This window comes from Pterocles gutturalis, unplaced genomic scaffold (genome assembly GCF_000699245.1).
Source record: "Pterocles gutturalis isolate BGI_N339 unplaced genomic scaffold, ASM69924v1 scaffold7598, whole genome shotgun sequence".
NCBI classification, from domain to species: domain Eukaryota; kingdom Metazoa; phylum Chordata; class Aves; order Pterocliformes; family Pteroclidae; genus Pterocles; species Pterocles gutturalis.
In genome coordinates, this window is record NW_010117920.1 from 1 (window position 1) to 17,822 (window position 17,822).

The 17,822-nt window shown below is 38.9% G+C and overlaps 1 protein-coding gene across 1 annotated transcript; it reads left to right on the top strand.

Annotated features, from left to right (window-relative positions):
• Nucleotides 1-11,151: 11,151 nt before the first annotated feature.
• Nucleotides 11,152-16,353, top strand: LOC104463597 (acidic amino acid decarboxylase GADL1-like; the record flags this gene model as incomplete). The annotated part of the gene is made up of 5 exons (XM_010075985.1): nucleotides 11,152-11,304; nucleotides 12,100-12,226; nucleotides 13,906-13,996; nucleotides 14,693-14,799; nucleotides 16,238-16,353. Coding segments are annotated over exons 1-5 (594 nt in total), but the record flags the coding sequence as incomplete, so codon positions are not given.
• Between the last annotated feature and the right edge of the window lie 1,469 nt (nucleotides 16,354-17,822).

The window sequence follows — 17,822 nt, forward strand, 5'->3', positions numbered from 1 at the left end:
GAGGGGAGAGGCTGCCTGGTGAGATCTGTCTCTAACCCCCGTTTGTTAAAGGGCAGGAGTGGAGTAGCCAGAACGGCTTAATAAGGTATAGAGTTTGCAACAATTTTTATAAAAGCATTGCAGCACAGTATTTTTGTTGAAATAAATAATCTTTAAATAAAAAGTGGTGCCTCTTTTTTTTTTTTTTTTTTTTTTATTTTTTTTTTTTTTAGAGCACCAGGATAAAGCCGGCATGGCAATACAGTGATTTGCTTTGGAGCAAAAGGTGTCAGGAAGGGAGAAGTTAATCCTGTTTTATAAATGTATTATCAAGTTAAGTTGTTTACCTGCATTAACAGGAAGGCCTCACATCATTATGTAATGAAACATAATAGTCGACTGTATGTTTATGAAAGTTGGGAATGTGGAAGACCTATGGCTAATAAAATAGTGAGACTTCTGGAGAAGCTTAGAAAATTGAGGGACTAAATTGTGATATGCCTAGGCTTTAGGTATGCCTTTATTTGTAAGGTTAAGAAATGAGGAATTCCTTGGACTTGTCAGTCGAAACTGGTTGCTAAGTCAGAAAATAGTAAGTGTTTGCAGATGGCTGTCTCCTCTTCCATGAAATAATTATTCTTGGTAAGAATTTTTCCACTTATCTCAGATTGGGAATCTCTTATGAAAGCAGTCAAAAGGGCTTGGGACTTAGTATGTTTCTTTTAGTTTTACCCTAAGCATGGATGAAACACTGGAAAAGTTCTTACTCCCATGCTGAGAAATTCTCCTAGCTTGTCTCCCAGAAGTTCAGTGTCTTGCATTCATGGGTCCCCAAATCATTAGCACTCCAGTGGTGGAAAATCTCCGAACAAAATAATATATTTGAAAGAAAACTCCAGAAACATAATATTTTAAGAACGATGACTCTCTTTCGCTTGATTTGATGTAAACTGAATGAATGTTGTAAAGTTACATGACAATTCTAGTGTGCAGTAAATACTGTCTAGTGTGCGTAGCAGTTTAAGGCTGTACTGTGTAAGTAACAGTTGTATGATGTGAGCAGCACAAGCAGTACTGTATGAGTGACATCGGCTCCAAGAGTGGTTTGCTTCAGCCACAGCTTATCTTAATATCCTCTGCCAAGACAGCATCAAAGATAAGCTTCTAGTGGTCACTAAGTCTGAGATCCCAGCGTTCCCTTTGGCTGGGTAGCAGTGTTCTTGTTCTAATATTGCCTTTAGTATGCTGTCAAAAGTCTAATTTCCTTCTAAAACTATTGGCTTGTGCTGGTGAGACGGAATGCGTCTAGTGATAAGACAGTCCCCACCCTTGCTACTGCAGGTTTTTCAGTCTCTCTAACTTATTCAGGAGTAGCATCTGTAACTTCTGTGTACTTCATCTCTTCTGAGGAATTCTTTACTCTCCCTTCCCTCTCTCTTTGGTGATTTGTTGGTTTTCTGCCGGGTTCTGCCTGGTAGTGAGAGGGATGGTGAAGAAAGCTGGGCTGCGTTTTCTGCAGGTGTTGATTGTTCCCTTATTTGTGAATTCAGGTGATTTAGGATCCGGGGAAAGATTTTACTCCTGTTAACTTGAGCTGTTGGAGAAATGGGCCTCTTTGGTTCTTGAAGTGGTAAGATGCTTGCTGCTATTGCTAGCAGTTGTGAATCTGCAGTTAAAATGAGACCTCCTGGGCTGATATATGCAGTTCTTTCGGTACTGATTTTGTGTGCTTTTAGACTTAAGGCTATATGGGAAAACATCTAGGAGACAAAGACTGAAAGCACCTGCCTGTTGTGGCAGTAGCATTGTGTTTGCTTTGCACAGCTGGAGCAGCGGGCAAAGTGGAGACAGTTGGAGTGGAGAGTTGGATGGGCACAGTTACTCTTGCTGTGGGTGCTGGGGTCAGTGCAGTGGGAGCACTCTTGGGGCGTGGACTGGGGGGTGGCACTGGGCTTTTTTTCTTTTTTCTTTTTTTTTTTTTCCTTTTTTAAACATCCTTAATGTATCTGAAAGTGAGCAGTTGTGAGGTTCATCTTGCTTGTTGCTGATTGAGCCTGGTTTCTCTCAGACATTGTCACCACTGTCCATAAGGGCAGCCTTAATGACTGTGCCGGGATGAGTAAAAGGATTTTTTTAGGCTATGCTTCCACTAACAAAGAAGATAGCAAGATCCCATTAATGAGAGAGGACTCCTAGCTGCAGAAACGGATCTTGACTGCATATATCCTTCAGTCATTTGGCATCAGGGTAGCTTTTCAAGGTTGTTTTGGCATGGAGCAAGCTGGAGAATTCTGTAGTTAGAGAAGAAAAACAGGCGAGATGTTCCCTTGTGGGGCAAAGAAGCTGAGTCTGTTAAGCAGAATCTCAAGCAAGTTACTACCTCATCAAGTACAACAAACAGATTCGGAGCTGGAAACCACAAGAGGAAGGGAGCAGCCAGTGTTTATGCAATATCCTGCTTTTTAACTTCCACATGGCTGGCTGCTTGGGGTGTTTATGGTATGTTTGGGGCATTTTGTGGTTTGTGTCTGCCAGCAGACTGGGGAGATGAGTCAGGAAACATTTATTTCACTGAAGATGTTGCTATGTTGCCATCTCAGACAGATGTAAGGTGAAGCATTCTAAAACATACTGGAAGTTAGGGTGACTTTAAGGCTCTGGTAATGTGACACTCAGGTTAGTATTTGGTCAGAGCAGAGGGATAGGATCTCTCCTGTGTCTTAAAATCTGATCTGATAAAAAAAGATGGTAGGATCTTTGCTAATATGACTTCATCAGAGGAAGGGAAACATAGGTTTGCAAGAAATGAAGTTTACATCAAATAAAGCCGTTCTGTGTGAGTGGATTCATCATGCTTTAGAATTAATATGAATTTTCATGGCAGTTAATGAACATTTAGTGAAGAAGCTTAATTTGACATTTGAGAGGTTTGAAAAATACTTTTTTCTTTCTTGATTAAGGCATCTTTTAAGCTGTCATTTATACAACCAAGAATTGTCACATTTTAATGCATTTGGAGATCTTGTTGCATACTAATTCCACTATTACTGCCTATTAAACAGTTTGGATTTCATGTGCCTTAATTTCCCTGCCCTTGATTATGTTAAGTAGCCTGCTTCTTTAAAGGCCATTTGTATTTCCATAAGCATTTATTACATGCTCAAGACAGAAAAAAATGGACACACTGCAATACATGTCTTTGTTTCTTCCCTCTTCCCTGGCCCTGTGGTCAGGGATGGATTTGGGATAGTCATTCCTAATGCTCATCCTAAATGTTTACAGAAACTACCTCTTCAGGCTTTGTGAAAATCAAAAGTTAATTTTTTTTTGGCCTTTTTTCTTTCTGTTGTGTCACAAACTGTAGAGGTTGTTGGAGGTAGTTGTTTGTAAAGCATTGATAGCTCAAGAATACTCATCAGGACATGTCTAAATTGGGGATATTTCCCCCCTTTTCCTATTTTCCCATCTGTGCACACAAGTTGTCTTATTTTAACATTAATGGGGTTTATACATGTACAAAGAGGCAGTAACAAATTTAAAAGGCAAATGGTTCTTGCTTTGTGGTGTGTCAGTGGCAGTTTCTGTTGATGATTATTGCCAGGGCCAGTCTAAGGATAATAAAAGGTGACTTTGACCTGGTTCAAATGTGTCTATGTCCATCTCTATTATTGCTTTTTGAGTGTATGTGATCTTAATTTTTTAGTGAAAAACTTGTCAAGTGTCAGCAAATAAAGGTATCTTTAAAGAAAAACTCGCTGGACCAGAGGTGTTTCAGTGCCATAAATATGGCCAGGAAAGTGGTTCTTAGTGATCAAGGTCTTTTGTCTGTGAAGTAGCAATAACTCTACAAAGTAGCTGGTTAAATCTAGGTAATTTCAAAGAGCTTTTGGCTCTAAAGTGTGGCTGTCTCTGCCCTTTGTCACATCTCGCCTTACGTAAGCAGAAAAGCCTCATAAATATGTTCTTATCCATTGGCAAATGCCAGGGTTTCAACAGGAAAGGTTGTCTCATGAACGGCTTGGCATCCCACTGTTAGTTACACTGCAAGGCAGTTTGTGTCTCATTGAGCTTCTTAAACTAATTTTTCTCAAGCAGACCTCCTCCATTGTTCAGGGATTATTAAGCCCCCTTTGGGGCCAATATATCGTGTTAAAAAGCTGTAACACCTACCAGAAGGGGAAAGAGCAAGCAATAAATGTTATTACGTACCTGGTATTTGCTTGCAGTGCTGATGGTGATATCAAATGATTGATTAACATTTTTGGCATGTCAAAAAAAACCCAAAAAACCCAACCCAAAAACCAAAACAAAATGTTATTAATCTTCTTCCTTCCTTAGAGGAAAAATGGAAGACATGGGTGCAGTCAGGCTGCAGGTGCTGTGGGGGCTCTGTCTGGACCTCTTTCAGATGCCTTGCTAGAGCAGGGATCACACGGGCTCATGGGTGAGCCCTAGCATGCATAGCATAGTCGGATCTTTGCTTCTACCAGGCATCATCCAGGCTGCTGCCTTCAAAAAGGACTGCTGATGTCTTCTGGTGGCACTTGTCAATGTGTATTGTCACCCAGCAGCTGGGTCTCTTGCAGCTCGGGAGTGGTTTCCCAAAACCACATAGGAAAATCAAGGCAGGCACGATCTGCAGTGATGGGTCCAGAGCCCTGCCAGGTTCCTTGTCTGTGTGACTGGTCTCTGCTGGTCTGACCAGCAACATTATAATAGTTTGTACAAAGCAGCTTGTTCCATTTTGAAAGTGGATTGAACTACTTTGACATACCTAATATGCTAATAAGTTATGAATGTCTATATAGAAACTAGTTCAGAGGACCTAGTGGGGTGGAAAGTTACACCCTGGTTTGCTATGCACTAAGTTCCCTGTGTTAGTAAATAACGGCATATCTCAGAGCAATGTTGTAGACATGGGTTAGCGAGCAGTAATTGAAAATCCTTTGTAGGAAACAGAAAATATGTTTTTAAGAAAAAGCGAGAGGAAAAAAAGTTGTTCTGACTGTAACTGGAATGTAGAGGTAAAACTTCCTAAACAAAATTTAGACTTTTCATCTGTTTTTCAATTTTAACTTGCATTTAATCCCAGAAAACTCAGTTATAGTAAATTGCTGCCTTCTTAGTTGATTTTTTGAAAGACTGGAGGTAAAAATTGTTTTTATATTATGATTAAAAATATAGTTCTTGCATGAAATTACAGGCTGTTGTGGACTCTCTTAAATCAAGCTGCAGGACTTCCATTTGGAGAAAAAAAAACCCAACCAATTGTATTTCTACTTCATTCTTTTTCCAGTGGGAAGCAGAGAAATCTCAGGGATTCTTTATATTCTATGTGGGTCACATATATTCATCACTTCTGTCAGAACTCTGCCTCCTGAAGTTGTGAACTTTGCTATGCCATGCGCAGTGCCTGTGATTGACTTGGATGTTGCAAAAATATTCACTTTTCCACAGAAAATGGAACTTTCATTAAATGTTCATTATCAATGTGCATCGTCTAATTAAAATAAAAGCCATTTTGTTTCTCAGGTGTTGTTGGCAGATGTTAAAAATTAGAACACATGAGCTCAGACAATTTCACTGGGGCCACGGAGTTGGGATTTCCATTTCATGGCTGGCATTTGCTGTTTCTCAGTTTCGCATCAAGGTGAATTCCAATTCTCCACAGCTTTTGTTCTTAACTGGAAATGCTACAGCATGAATCATTCCTGCAGTTACTTGGCTCGGGCATTGAGAAGTCATTATTGAATATTAACATTAATTCCTGAGGTTTGTCGGCATAAAAATTCCTGATTCTTTTTTCTTAACTTTTGTCTGTCTTTTTTTTTTTTTTTCAGTACTGTTGTGTATAGCAAGTGCTTGGCACACAGTGAATGGGCACAACATGTCATGAGCATTCAACTAAGAAGGGTGCCCGCTCGTGACTCTGCAAACATCTTTTGAACTAGAACATCTCTCCTAGTGCAGGCCTTGCATTCCCTCTCTAGATATTAATTGCTGGGGCTCCTCTCAAGATTTCTCTCTCTTCTCCCAACCTTTCCTTTCAGAATGGGAAATTCAGGTGTGGGATGTCAAGTAGGACATGTTTGTTGTACTGTTGCCGTGCAGTGTTAGCAGTGTGCTCATGGAGTCTATTTGAGGGGCCTTTGAGCCTGGACACAAGCACTCTTGTTTTCCTTGGGTCCTGCTCTGTAAAGGTCACATTTGCATTTTCACAGTCAGAGGATTCCTGTGTGCAAAGGGCTGTTGCAGACCTTCTGAAGGGAAGCACCCGACTTGTTCCCAGTCCACAGGCCTGGTCCATAAACTTGCGAAACAGGAACATGTAGCATAGGGACAATTTCATGAGCCCTACCATACCTGTGCCTACTTTTTTTTCATATGGGTGGCTTTGCCAGGACACCAGGTTAACTTATATACTGGATTCTAAGAAAACTACATCTCCTTTGCTTGTCAACAGCCCTGGGAAATCAGTTTACTAAGAAACAATGTATTTAACCTTAGAAATGGAGTGGCTGTACTTCAGTTGTAGACATAGAGAAAGTGGTTATTAAAGAAACAGAAGCGTGTTTAAAGATTATGTATGCCAAAGGACTGAAATAGCTGCATACTGTGGGACAGGTTTGTGTTTTAATACTTTGATACGCGATATGGCACCACAGTAATCCATTAAACATGGCGGCGTGGGGTCTTGACACTGAAGTTCTCTTGTTTGTTTTTGCTGGACACACTGAAAGAAAATACTGAGGTCTTCTGAAAGAACCATCATGACCGGATCATACAGGAAGAGAAATTTAAGATTTGTTTCTGATTAGTGCTGGTAATTATTATTGCATTTGTTACAAAGCAAAAATCAGCCTTTCGTCAAAGCCGGCCTTTGCATTCACTTGAATAGTCAGTGGTGCTAGTACAGTGTAAACTCAACAGGATTTGGCTCTGGCATTCAAGCACAAGCTACTCTTTGAAAACCACCCCCTTCTGTTTCTACTTTTTCCTTGTGAGCAGTAAATCCTTCTGGGCATTTTATTCTACTCTCCCAAATGTTGTCAGAATATGCCAAGAACAAGACTTCAGTTCCTTTAGATAGTGCAAGAATTTAGCAGTGAAAGTTTGAAACACAGATGCAGCTTTCAAAATACTTGGTAATGCTTATATAAAGATATAGAGACATTTGGAAAAAAATGTTTATTTTTCTGTATATTATTTCAGCTCTAATTTATGTTTGGGAAATAAATTTATGGGAAAATAATGTTGATCATAAAAATGAAATGCTGGCTGGAAATCCTTAGGCTTCTGTAACAGAATATTTCATTCGGAATGAAATGTGAGAATTATGGGCTTGCTTCTGCTGTTGCTGAAGCCAGTGGCTAAATGCTCAATTGCCTTCAACTGGAGCAGGATCGTCTTTTCTTTTGCAGAAGCATATTTTGAACAGTCAATAATCCTTAATCTCTGATTATAGCACTTCCATTTGGTAAAGTTCTCTTTCAAGCCTGGAGCCATTTGGCTGAAATTGCATTTGATACACTTTCTGAACATCTGTTTTCTGAGTCTGCTTAGGAGTTTTTTTTTTCTGTATTCTTAAATATAAAAAAAATGTATCTATTGCAGCCACATCTCCAGATTAGTTGCCTATCATGTTTGAAAACAAAAAAAGTATATGTGACAAGATGCTGTTTCTATGAAGTGAGCTCCATGTAGAACACGTTCCCTTAGTGCTGTCAGATGTGTTTGGAATAGATCTGTAAAAGGCCCAAAATTCGTAGAAAATAATGTTTTGAATATTTGAGGTATGATTTTTAAATTTTTAATCTTTTTTTAAGGAGACAAGATGAATGATCAGCTCATAAAGACAGACTGTGTATTTCTTAGCTTAGATGGTGAGCTCTGAGAAGGTATTAAAGGCATGCTATTTAACGTGAGTACTGTGACATAAAAAGTGAACTTTGAGTCTTTCTGGAGGTTTACCCATCTAAAACATAGTAAATTTGTCATCGGATCTTTAAAAAAATGTGATAAAAATTAAAAAAAAAAAAATTGAAATTCAGACTTCTACTTAGTTTTCCTCCTCAAGGTTTTTACTGCAACCAAGAGGAAACACATTTATTTTTCAGTAAAGAGAAGTTTATAACTCTCATTAGAACTCCAGAAGTCAGCCAGTTGTAAGCAGAAGATTAAGTATCACAGGATTTGCAGTAAAACCATGAGGGATATAAGTAGTGTATATACCCAACAATGGTTTGCAAAACCTGAAGACCTTTACCTCAGAAAATGTGTAAATTTGGGGCTTAATTTAACTGCTGATTGTGAAATAGTTGTTCCTGTTGATTTCCAGAAATAGTTTTATGATATGGTCCAGGGCAGAATTTAGCTTCGCAAGTTCAGATTGAAATGGTAAGTGATAACAAAAAAAATTATTGAGGAAGTGGTAAATAATTGCAAAGTGTATTATTTCATGAAATATAATGTGGGCTAAGTCCTGAACTCTTTGCTGGAGCCTTACACAGATAAATTGCTGTTGAAATTGCAGCTTAAAAAAAGGCTCTCTTCCCTCTCTGCCTTCTGACCCTTCTGCTTTGCTTTTCTCTTTCATAGACTGTGCCTGAGGCCCAACACAAATGTGCTGAGACAAGGGGTAAACTATCACCCATTTCCTAGAGGATGTCTTCTTCCTTAGGATCTGCAAAGGGTCCTATGGGGACTGTAAAACTGTGTGTAGAGGTGAACAGACCTGCTTCAAAGAGGGAGATGTTGTTAGACCTATCATCCAGGCCCCTAAAGACCTGTTAGAAAAATAATGTTATGTCCTGCTTTTGCTCTTCACAGTATCCCTGGAAGAGATCATTGTAAAGACATGGAAGTAATAGTATCACATCTCTGTGCAAAGGTGTCAGAAACAGGGCTGATGTAGTTACCAACAGAAGGCTTTTGCATTGCTCTGGTTCTAGCAGAGACCTGAGAGGTGAATCAGAGTGAAAAAAAAAGAGAGTTAGTGAGTTCTCTTGCTCCACTGTCTAGTCTTCTAGTAACCAAAGGAAGTATTGACATCTGTGCTCTGTGATAGATATCAGTCTCCCATATAGTTTTTTAGATCCTGTCCTTTTTCCTATAGAAACAAAACACCTTTGACATAATGGAGATGGTGGCATCTCCAGGTGATGTTGAGGCTGAGATTCTTTTTTATGTCGTTAAACTCTAGTTAGTACTTAGTACTGCAGCTATTTGTGTGTCATATAACTAACTCTCAATCCAAAAACTGTCACTGTTCTGTCTGCCCAAAGACTCGATACCTTCCAATTCCTTGTTAATACCTGGTGTTTTAGGTCTTGTAAAATTGACCTACTAGCCTGTGTTTTCAGAGAGAAACCTCTAAAACTTTTTTAAAGCTGCAGTTTCTGTACAGTGCCTCTGCTGTGGTGTTCTGGGAAGCATGATGAGAATTGATGTTTTTGACATCTGTGATTTTCCCTCTTTGCATGTTGAAAATGTTCTACTGTTCACCTGCTTGTTTTGTATCTGTCCCACAAGAACATTTATGCCTCTCCTGTAACAATGTGCTGAAGGCTACTCTGTTCAGCAAAATTTAGCATATTGCCCCTCTGTATTAAAAATAGAAGTAATTTCAGAAATGCAGAAGGTGAGGGTTTCATTTTTGTCATCAGCATTATGGAAACCTGGGGTTCCATCTCATGTTAGAATTTTATCGAGTTTGTGATATCTCTCTGGAGATGTGAAAGTGAACTGAATAGCTTCTCTGAGTCATCAGTGAGTAAAAGCTCATGGGATTGACAGGGTTTCATTCAATCAATGGACCTTGAAGTCATGCACCTTTCTAGGCAGCTTTATTGTTCTTCTGTATCTTCCCGCGCATGAGGAACTGTAATTATGATAAGTATGATGAGTGTGTCACACTGCAGTGTCTGGCAGTCTTCTAGAAATTAAATTGTTTAGACCTCTGAAAAAGCTACTTTTCTTCTGTACTTGGTATACTAGAGCAAAAAGAAAAGCAGAAGATAAAGTTGGTTTGGGCATAGAGCTTTCTCCTTCATATGTCTTTACCCTTCCACCATCCTCACTGTAGATGAAGAACACCCTTCAAGGCAATGCTGTCTGGCTTCATAGGTCCTAGCTATTCTAAGGCGAGATCAGTGGACAGGTGCTGTCTCTGAACCAGATGATTTGGATACGGTAGTTACTGCTGCTTGTTTCAGTGCTATACTGTTTCAAATGTCTGTTCCTTTGGTATCTCCAAATGTCTCACTTTCGTCTTTATCTTCACATTGATTAAAACTAGAGCCCTGATCTTGCTGTATGACATCAATACATGATAATAGATAACATGGTTGCTGCTATTGGCCGGTGTCTTATAAGTACCTTGGATGTGCTTTCAGAAGTAATGTAAAGGAGGAAGTAGCAATGTGTTTATGGAACACATCAGGGAATACATCTCTGGATAAAGGTGGGGGAGAAGAAAGAGGTTGTCATTGGAGAAGTGAATAAACAAGGTAATCTGCACAGCAAATTGCTGTAATTAATAACTCAAGGCACTTAATAGGATAAGGGCAGAAAGAAGTACAGGTAAGTGATATTGACAGCAATCTGAAAAGGTTTTATTGTAATGGAGTGTGGGTCAGTGCAACACTTTGCAAAGGACGGACAAGACTCGGTGCAGTAGGACGGGCTGGTGCGAAGGAGCAGCATAAACATATGGGAAATTAAGCTGAAAATTATTTAGTGAAAAAAGAGGAACAGGAGGAATGACATGTAGAGGGAAACATTTTCAAGCTAAGAAAAATGCCTGCTGCACTTTATTTCTGTTTATCCAGCTGTATCATGTTCTAGGCCAGAACTGTTTTTCTCTCTGTGTTTGGAAGGTGCCTTGCAAGCTTTTGTACGCTACAGAAAGCAGTAAATACCATACAGTAGGCTATTATTACCAACAAAGTAACAAACTACATTTGAAGTAACATGTTGAGGTTTTTTGTCCGTAAAGATCCTTCCACCAAAATCTAAGACTTTTGTACGTGTGAAAATTCCATGTGAATTTTTTCCTTAAGTTAACCAAATCTTCAACAATGAAACAGTATCTTTTCAGTTAATGATTTAGTCATCCAGACCTTGCTCTAATGGTGACTTATTTGTCTTACAGTTGGTATCTGCAAACAGGAGATGCTCCAGAAGAAGAAGAATGCTGTTTTGGTGGATGGGGTTATCCTAAATGGTCCAATAACAGACTCAAAAGCAGGAGAGAAGTTTGTGGAAGAGGCCTGTAAGATTATAATGGAAGAAGTAATACAGAAAGCTGATGATGTAACAGGGAAGGTAAGGCCAAAGTGTGTTGTTGAGAATTTGTAGCAGAGATAATGAACACTAAATATTTTTTTTTCTAAGCTGTATTTTATTGCACTCAAAATTGCTTCTAGTCTGTGCCTGGCTCTAAAACAAAAAGCCTTGCAAATTAAGAAAGATCGTGTTATAAAACCTTTTAATAACATAATCAGCATATGCATTTGCCAGAAAATAATGATTTTTTTCGTCTTGGAGTACAATGGTCCCTTTCTTTGAGATGACAAATGGTGTAGTGTTTTTCTTGTTTGGGGTGGGGGCAGTTATTTGTTTGCTCCCCAGTAGCACTGGTATTGGAGGAGGAGCAGTGGGTGTGGTACCACTGTGAAAGGGCAATATTAAGAGATTTCTATGGGTTTCATGGTTCACAGAACCCTGCTTAAGAGGCTGTATGGGAAGAGGAGCTGCAAATGAACCATGCTTGCCTTTGGGAATGCACTGTTTGCTCCCACCCCTTGGCAGAACAGCATCTGAAAATGCTGTGATTACAAATCCTTGGCTGAGGACAGAATTTGACCTGCAGTCCTCTTGGTTTTCTACCTTCCAGTACCCTCCACACTAATTTTTATGGGCAAGCAGTGCCCGAGACACAATAAAACCAAGATCCTATGAGACCAGTTTACCAGAGATATTTTCTGGTGGCATGCTGCTCTGCAATGGGCAGTTTTGTTAAACCAGTGCTGAATGTGGTGATTACCTTGAACGTTTACAACCTCTTCCTCTTGGCTAACCTGTTCACTGCTGGTGTCTCCCCTCCCTCCCCATCACTAGGTTTGTGAATGGCGAGCCCCCGAAACACTGAAGCAGATTCTTGACCTGGAAATGAGGGACACCGGAGAATCTCATCAGAAACTCTTGCAACTCTGCCGGGATGTTATACAATACAGCGTCAAAACCAGTAGGAATGCGATTTCTAGTGAAGTCTTGTATGCTAACTTAGGAAGACAAGATAATGTTCACAAATTTCTGTCACCTTCCAGGAAACTGGGGATGTGAATGCTTGTTTTCTGCCTGCCTATACAAGTATGCAAACATTTGGCTGTGTTAGCATTGTTTGACTGAAGGCTGGTCACCATAGGTTTGACTAAAATGTGTAATCATGGCAAACTAATCGAAAATTAATTCCTGTAATGCCATTGACATTAATGGTAGATTCTGTCATTTTGAAGTCTTGTGAAAGTCACCTAGACAGGTATGATATAGCAGTCTAGCAAAACAGGCAGGAGAAGGACCTTTGGGTATGATGTCCTGCTGTCAGAGTGGCGAGGAGTGGAGTCAGCATCATTGCCCTCATTTGTTCTTAGTGATGATTACCCTGTATTTACGGTTGTTCTTTTTGAGCAGTAGTCTTACAGGGTGTTAATTTGCTGATAGGCAGTGATTCCTGTTCCAGACACTGTGAGAAAAGAGCCTGCAGTGTTTCAGAGACAGCACACCACATCTCTGCAGGATTAGTTCTGTACAGCTAACCTTTCTGCAGCATATGTAGTATAATTCAGTGTTAGTGAAAAGGGGGGGTGAACCACATCTGCTCAGGATTTCAGATGTGGCATAGCTTAGGCTGTATTGGAAGGCGAGAAGGACATTTGATATAGTCAGTTGTGCATTTTCAGGGCATGTTGCCTGCTACGGTAACTGTTGCTACTAAGTAAAACCGTAAAATAATTTTGAGAGTGTGCACATGTCTTTGAAAACCATAGAAAAGTAGCAATATTGATGTACAGGGGAAGTGCACTAATAGTACACAGATATAATTACTGAGTTACTGGAAGGTGTTCTGTTCATATCACTTTTGCAAATTGCCTTCAGATATTCATTTGTTACACTATGTCGCCTTAGAAAGGATGTAAAGTATATAAAAATATGCTGTGCAAGTAGTCTTTAAGTATAAACCTTTATTGAAGCTCCAGATGTAGTATAAATGGAGCCATACAGATAACTTCGTTTTGCATGTAAAAGTACTATACTGTGGATTAAAATTTAGATGGTGATCCCACTGCTGAACTGACTTGTTTTTGTAGTCAGCAATAGTACAGAATTTTCTCATATTTAATTACATCTCAGTGTTTCAAGGCAGGTAAACAAATTCTCTTCACTTGTCATTTTAAGTCTGCAGCAAGTTTTTCCAAGCTGTTACACTGCCTCTCTCTCAATGCCAAGACTTTGGTGGGAGCACAGGCACAGCTGCCTGGGATCAACAGTTTCCTGTATTCTACTGCTTATCAAAATTTGGCTGAGCATCATTGATCAGGGCCTCTCAAGACCACTGTTAAAAGCCACTGTGTATAGTCAATTGTCTTTTTTTTTTTTTTTTTTTTGACTTGTAAAACTTGTGAACAACCCGTGTTCATTCTGTGCTCTAATTGCATGTCTCAAACCTTGTTCTGGGACCTGAAAGTGCTTATTGAATTTACTTTCAAAAGATTGTCTAACCTAAGAAAAAGTAAGTCTAGAAAATACTGAGAATGATGGAGTGAATTGTGGTTTGCAGTGATCAGCATTTAACTGAAAGGGTCTGTGATATATTATCTTCTCATGTATATCCTGTCACTGCTTACTTTTCATCTGTATTTTCAGGTCATCCGAGATTTTTCAATCAGCTGTATGCTGGACTAGATTATTACTCGTTAGTGGCTCGTTTCCTTACAGAAGCACTGAACCCGAGTGTGTAAGTGTAGTTCTTTGTCCTCTTGATGATGAATTGGCATGCTTTTTGGAATAACAACTTTTTTTGCTTCATCTCCCTTCTGATTTATGTTTTCAGTGTTACAAATAAGGTAGGCATTGTGCAGGAATTTGGGAGAGAAAGCAGTCTGGATTGGCTGAATAGCTCACCAGATGGCTGGCTAACCTGATGAGGCCTTTTTTTCTAGTTTGTGAGGTGGGGTTTAAGAGGAGAGATCTTTGTTTTTCAATGCTTTTAAACCTAGACTTTTATCTTAGTGCATAAAAATGAATTAATCAGACTTCAGTTGCTCATTTCCTTTGAAGCATTCTGCACAGAACTGAATGCAAATGGTTACCTGTCTGATATTTACTTGGAAATGTAAAGGCTAAACAAAAAGTAATTGTTGCTTGTAATAGTTCATTATAGCTGAAATATAAGTGTGTGACTAACTTTAAAAGCAAACTCTAATGTATTAGTTAGAGAGTGGAAGTGTCAATGTGATGCTGTCAGGGACTAAGCAATTGCTCTACTGGGTCAGATCCATAGTTTTTTTTAGTTTAGAGTTCTGTTGCTGATGGTGGTCAGCTTCTGATAGATTAGAGACAGGTCCAAGATACCTTTATCTAGTTTTAGCAATATTCTGTGGCATGAGTTCTATAGTCTTAGTATCTATGATGATGCTTTTATTTTTTTCAGATATACATATGAAGTATCACCTGTGTTTTTGTTGGTGGAAGAAGCAGTCATCAAGAAAATGATTGAGTTCATAGGCTGGGAAGAAGGTGATGGTATATTTAATCCAGGTAGGAACAGTTCAGATTTCAAGTTGAGTCATTGTAAACCAACTAATACCAGTAATTCCATGAGCAATGGATTTGTGTAGAAAATTTGAAAATGTGTGCAAAAGTGCAGTGATGCACACACACAACTATTTAATCCATGCTTATTTTATGTCTTTCTAGTAATAATTCTGTGAATCTGATCAGTGAATGAATGAAAACAGTTCTACATTAAATATAATTGTGTGGAAATTGTTTGTAACTGATGCCCTTTCTGACCGTATTAACAACAATACCAACAACCTCATTGAACTGAGTCAAATTGGTTGACAGGGAGTGGTGTCGAGGGCACTGATCTTTGTATCCTGCCTATCAGCTGTGGGTGTCAGAGTTTGTCTTAGTGGGAGCATCACGAGCTAAACTCCTTTGAATTTTGATAGTTTTTTAAATGTTATGATAAGGCCAACCAAACATATATTTCTTAAGCTTCTTGATAATCCACAGTTTTCAAATGATCTGTAAGGCAGCGTTGCAGCCCACTGTGTTGCAATAATGAAGTATAATGACATTATTCCACAGATTATCCAGATAACAAATTATGAGGCTAGCTGTGAAGCTGTTCTATATAATTTGGGGGTGAAAAGAGAAATTACATGAGTAAATGGATTTAAACCCCCACTCAAAAACCAACACAAAGTCAGTAATTCTAGCCTACATGTGAGTAATAGAAAAATAATTCCCTAAAAAAGTTAAAAAAAAAAAGTGGCAATGATATGCATTCTTTTCACATCAGTTTTTCTGTGTAGTGTATTTTCAGTAGAATCCTTGCTTTTATGGCAGATTTGCTTAATTAAAACTTACTGAAAGACTGTCAAAAGATAAATGAATTATACTTTTTTGTGCTAGTTTTATGTAAGGGTTTTTCTTATTATTTTGATTTTATTCTTTTAAGTGAATAAAACCTGTCCAGATCTCTCCTTGAAGATCTTCCAGTTCCCACTCACTGTGGGGTTGTTTTTTTGTTTGTTTGTTTGTTTTGGGGGGGTTTTTTTGGTTTTTGTAGGGGCTTTTTTCTCCAGATAATGCTCTGAGATCTCCTAGGCTCTGTACGGTTCAGCCCCAGCCAAGCTCGCTGTGGGCAGCTGAGCTGGCACTGCTTCAGCGTAAAGGGGAAGGAGCTGTTGCAGGGTATTTATTGTCTGTTAGGACTGTTTGGGGACAGTTCTTATTTTTCAGGAAATATCCCCAAAGAGCCTTCAAACACCCTCCATTTCCATTCATACTGCAGAGCCCAAAGTTCATTTTATGTCTGTAGGCTTTTGAGGAGGAAATAAGCTGTGATGGATGTATCTATAGGCTAACTCTATGGCTTGTTTTTTTTTCCCTGATAGGTCAAGCACTCAGACACAGGACAGGTGCTCGGACTGTGGCTAATACAATATTTGCATGTCTCTTTCTGCAGGTGGCTCTGTTTCTAATATGTATGCTATGAACTTGGCGAGATACAAATTTTGTCCTGAGATAAAGGAAAAAGGACTTTCAGGTTTGCCAAGACTAGTCCTGTTCACTTCAGAAGAGGTAAAAACAAAACCAAAAAAGTTTTTTGTACTTCATTTTTTCTGTGTCTGCACAATTATATCCTTTGCATATCCAAAGGGCACTGGTACAGTAAATTGGTCATCACAGTATGACGCAGAATGCTGCAGTTCAGTGGAGAAGTCTGATGGTGAATTTCCCTGCAGAAGCTTCCTTGCTTTCAGGAAACAAACACAGATGTTCCTGCTCTTGGAAACTGCTGATATAAGAACAGGTTGTATGTGGGGCAAACCTGAAGCAGAATGCATGTGGTGTGTTGTGGAAGTCTGCAGCATTTGATTTCCCACAGCATAAAGTTTAGCAGAAACTATAGGTAGGGTTCGAATGTCAAAGGTTTTTTCTGCAGGCTTAATTTGTACTAAGCTGAGCGCTTGTGGACCCGTGAGATGTCTCTCTGCAGCTCCCAGTCTGCCCTATGTCTGAATACAGACTTGTTGTGGTATAGAACCAAACCCACCATAGAGCATGTTGGAAAAAACTACTGGATCCTTAGACAGTTCTTCTTTAAATAATTGAATATATGTGGCTAGTTTTAAGGTTTTTGAATGATATTTGTCCGAACTGCCTGTGGGAAATTGTTATATTCATACGTTTATTCTGAAGCTGTTTTTTTGGGGCATTTTTCTCTCACCTGTCCCTTCAATTTTAGGAGTTTATCATTTGATTAGTACAGAGTTGTTATGAATACTGACTCCGCTATATAAAAACCCCAGTGGAAGTGAGAACCTTGTTGTACTAGATAGTCTGTAGTTACTGGAATAGTTTTAGCTTTTAAGTTTATGCTCCAAACAGTTTGCAGGGTAAATAGACAAGAGCCTTATTTTTAAGAGGCCCGAGGGATGAAGGCATTGCATAAGTTGTCCAAGACAGCACATATATTTTGGAACTGAATCCAAAGGTCCTAAATAAAGGGATTGTTATTTTCCCAGGCAAAATATATTTAGGTTTTTTTCTTCCTGAAAATTGTGTATGTGAAATGACATGCCAGCTCATGCTTAATCCATCACATTACATCTTAAAAATAGCTAAGGAGGAAAAAATGAGGTTGAAACATTTTCTGTTAATGCTTTTGAAGTGAAGCGCGTTGAATTTATATCATGAAGTAACATCTCATTTCATTGCAAAAGATTTAACTAAAACCTATATTCTTGTACTCTGAAACAAACAAGCATTTAGTTTAATGGCAAAAGAGATTTTATTTGATTCCCAGAGTAAATTTATTTCGATGTCTTTGCTTCACCAGAAAGACCAAAACCATTAAGCATAGAACTGACCAGGAAAAGCAAATTGGTAAATTATTTGTAAGGCAATGCTCTTATCTCTAACACTTTACTTGATTCACAAAACCGTGTTGTCTTTGGTACTCAACAACCAGTTGCTGTAAAACTGCCACTTTTAGTAATTAGATATTGTGGCTATTGTCTAAGATCTCTAGTGTTTATTCATGGTTA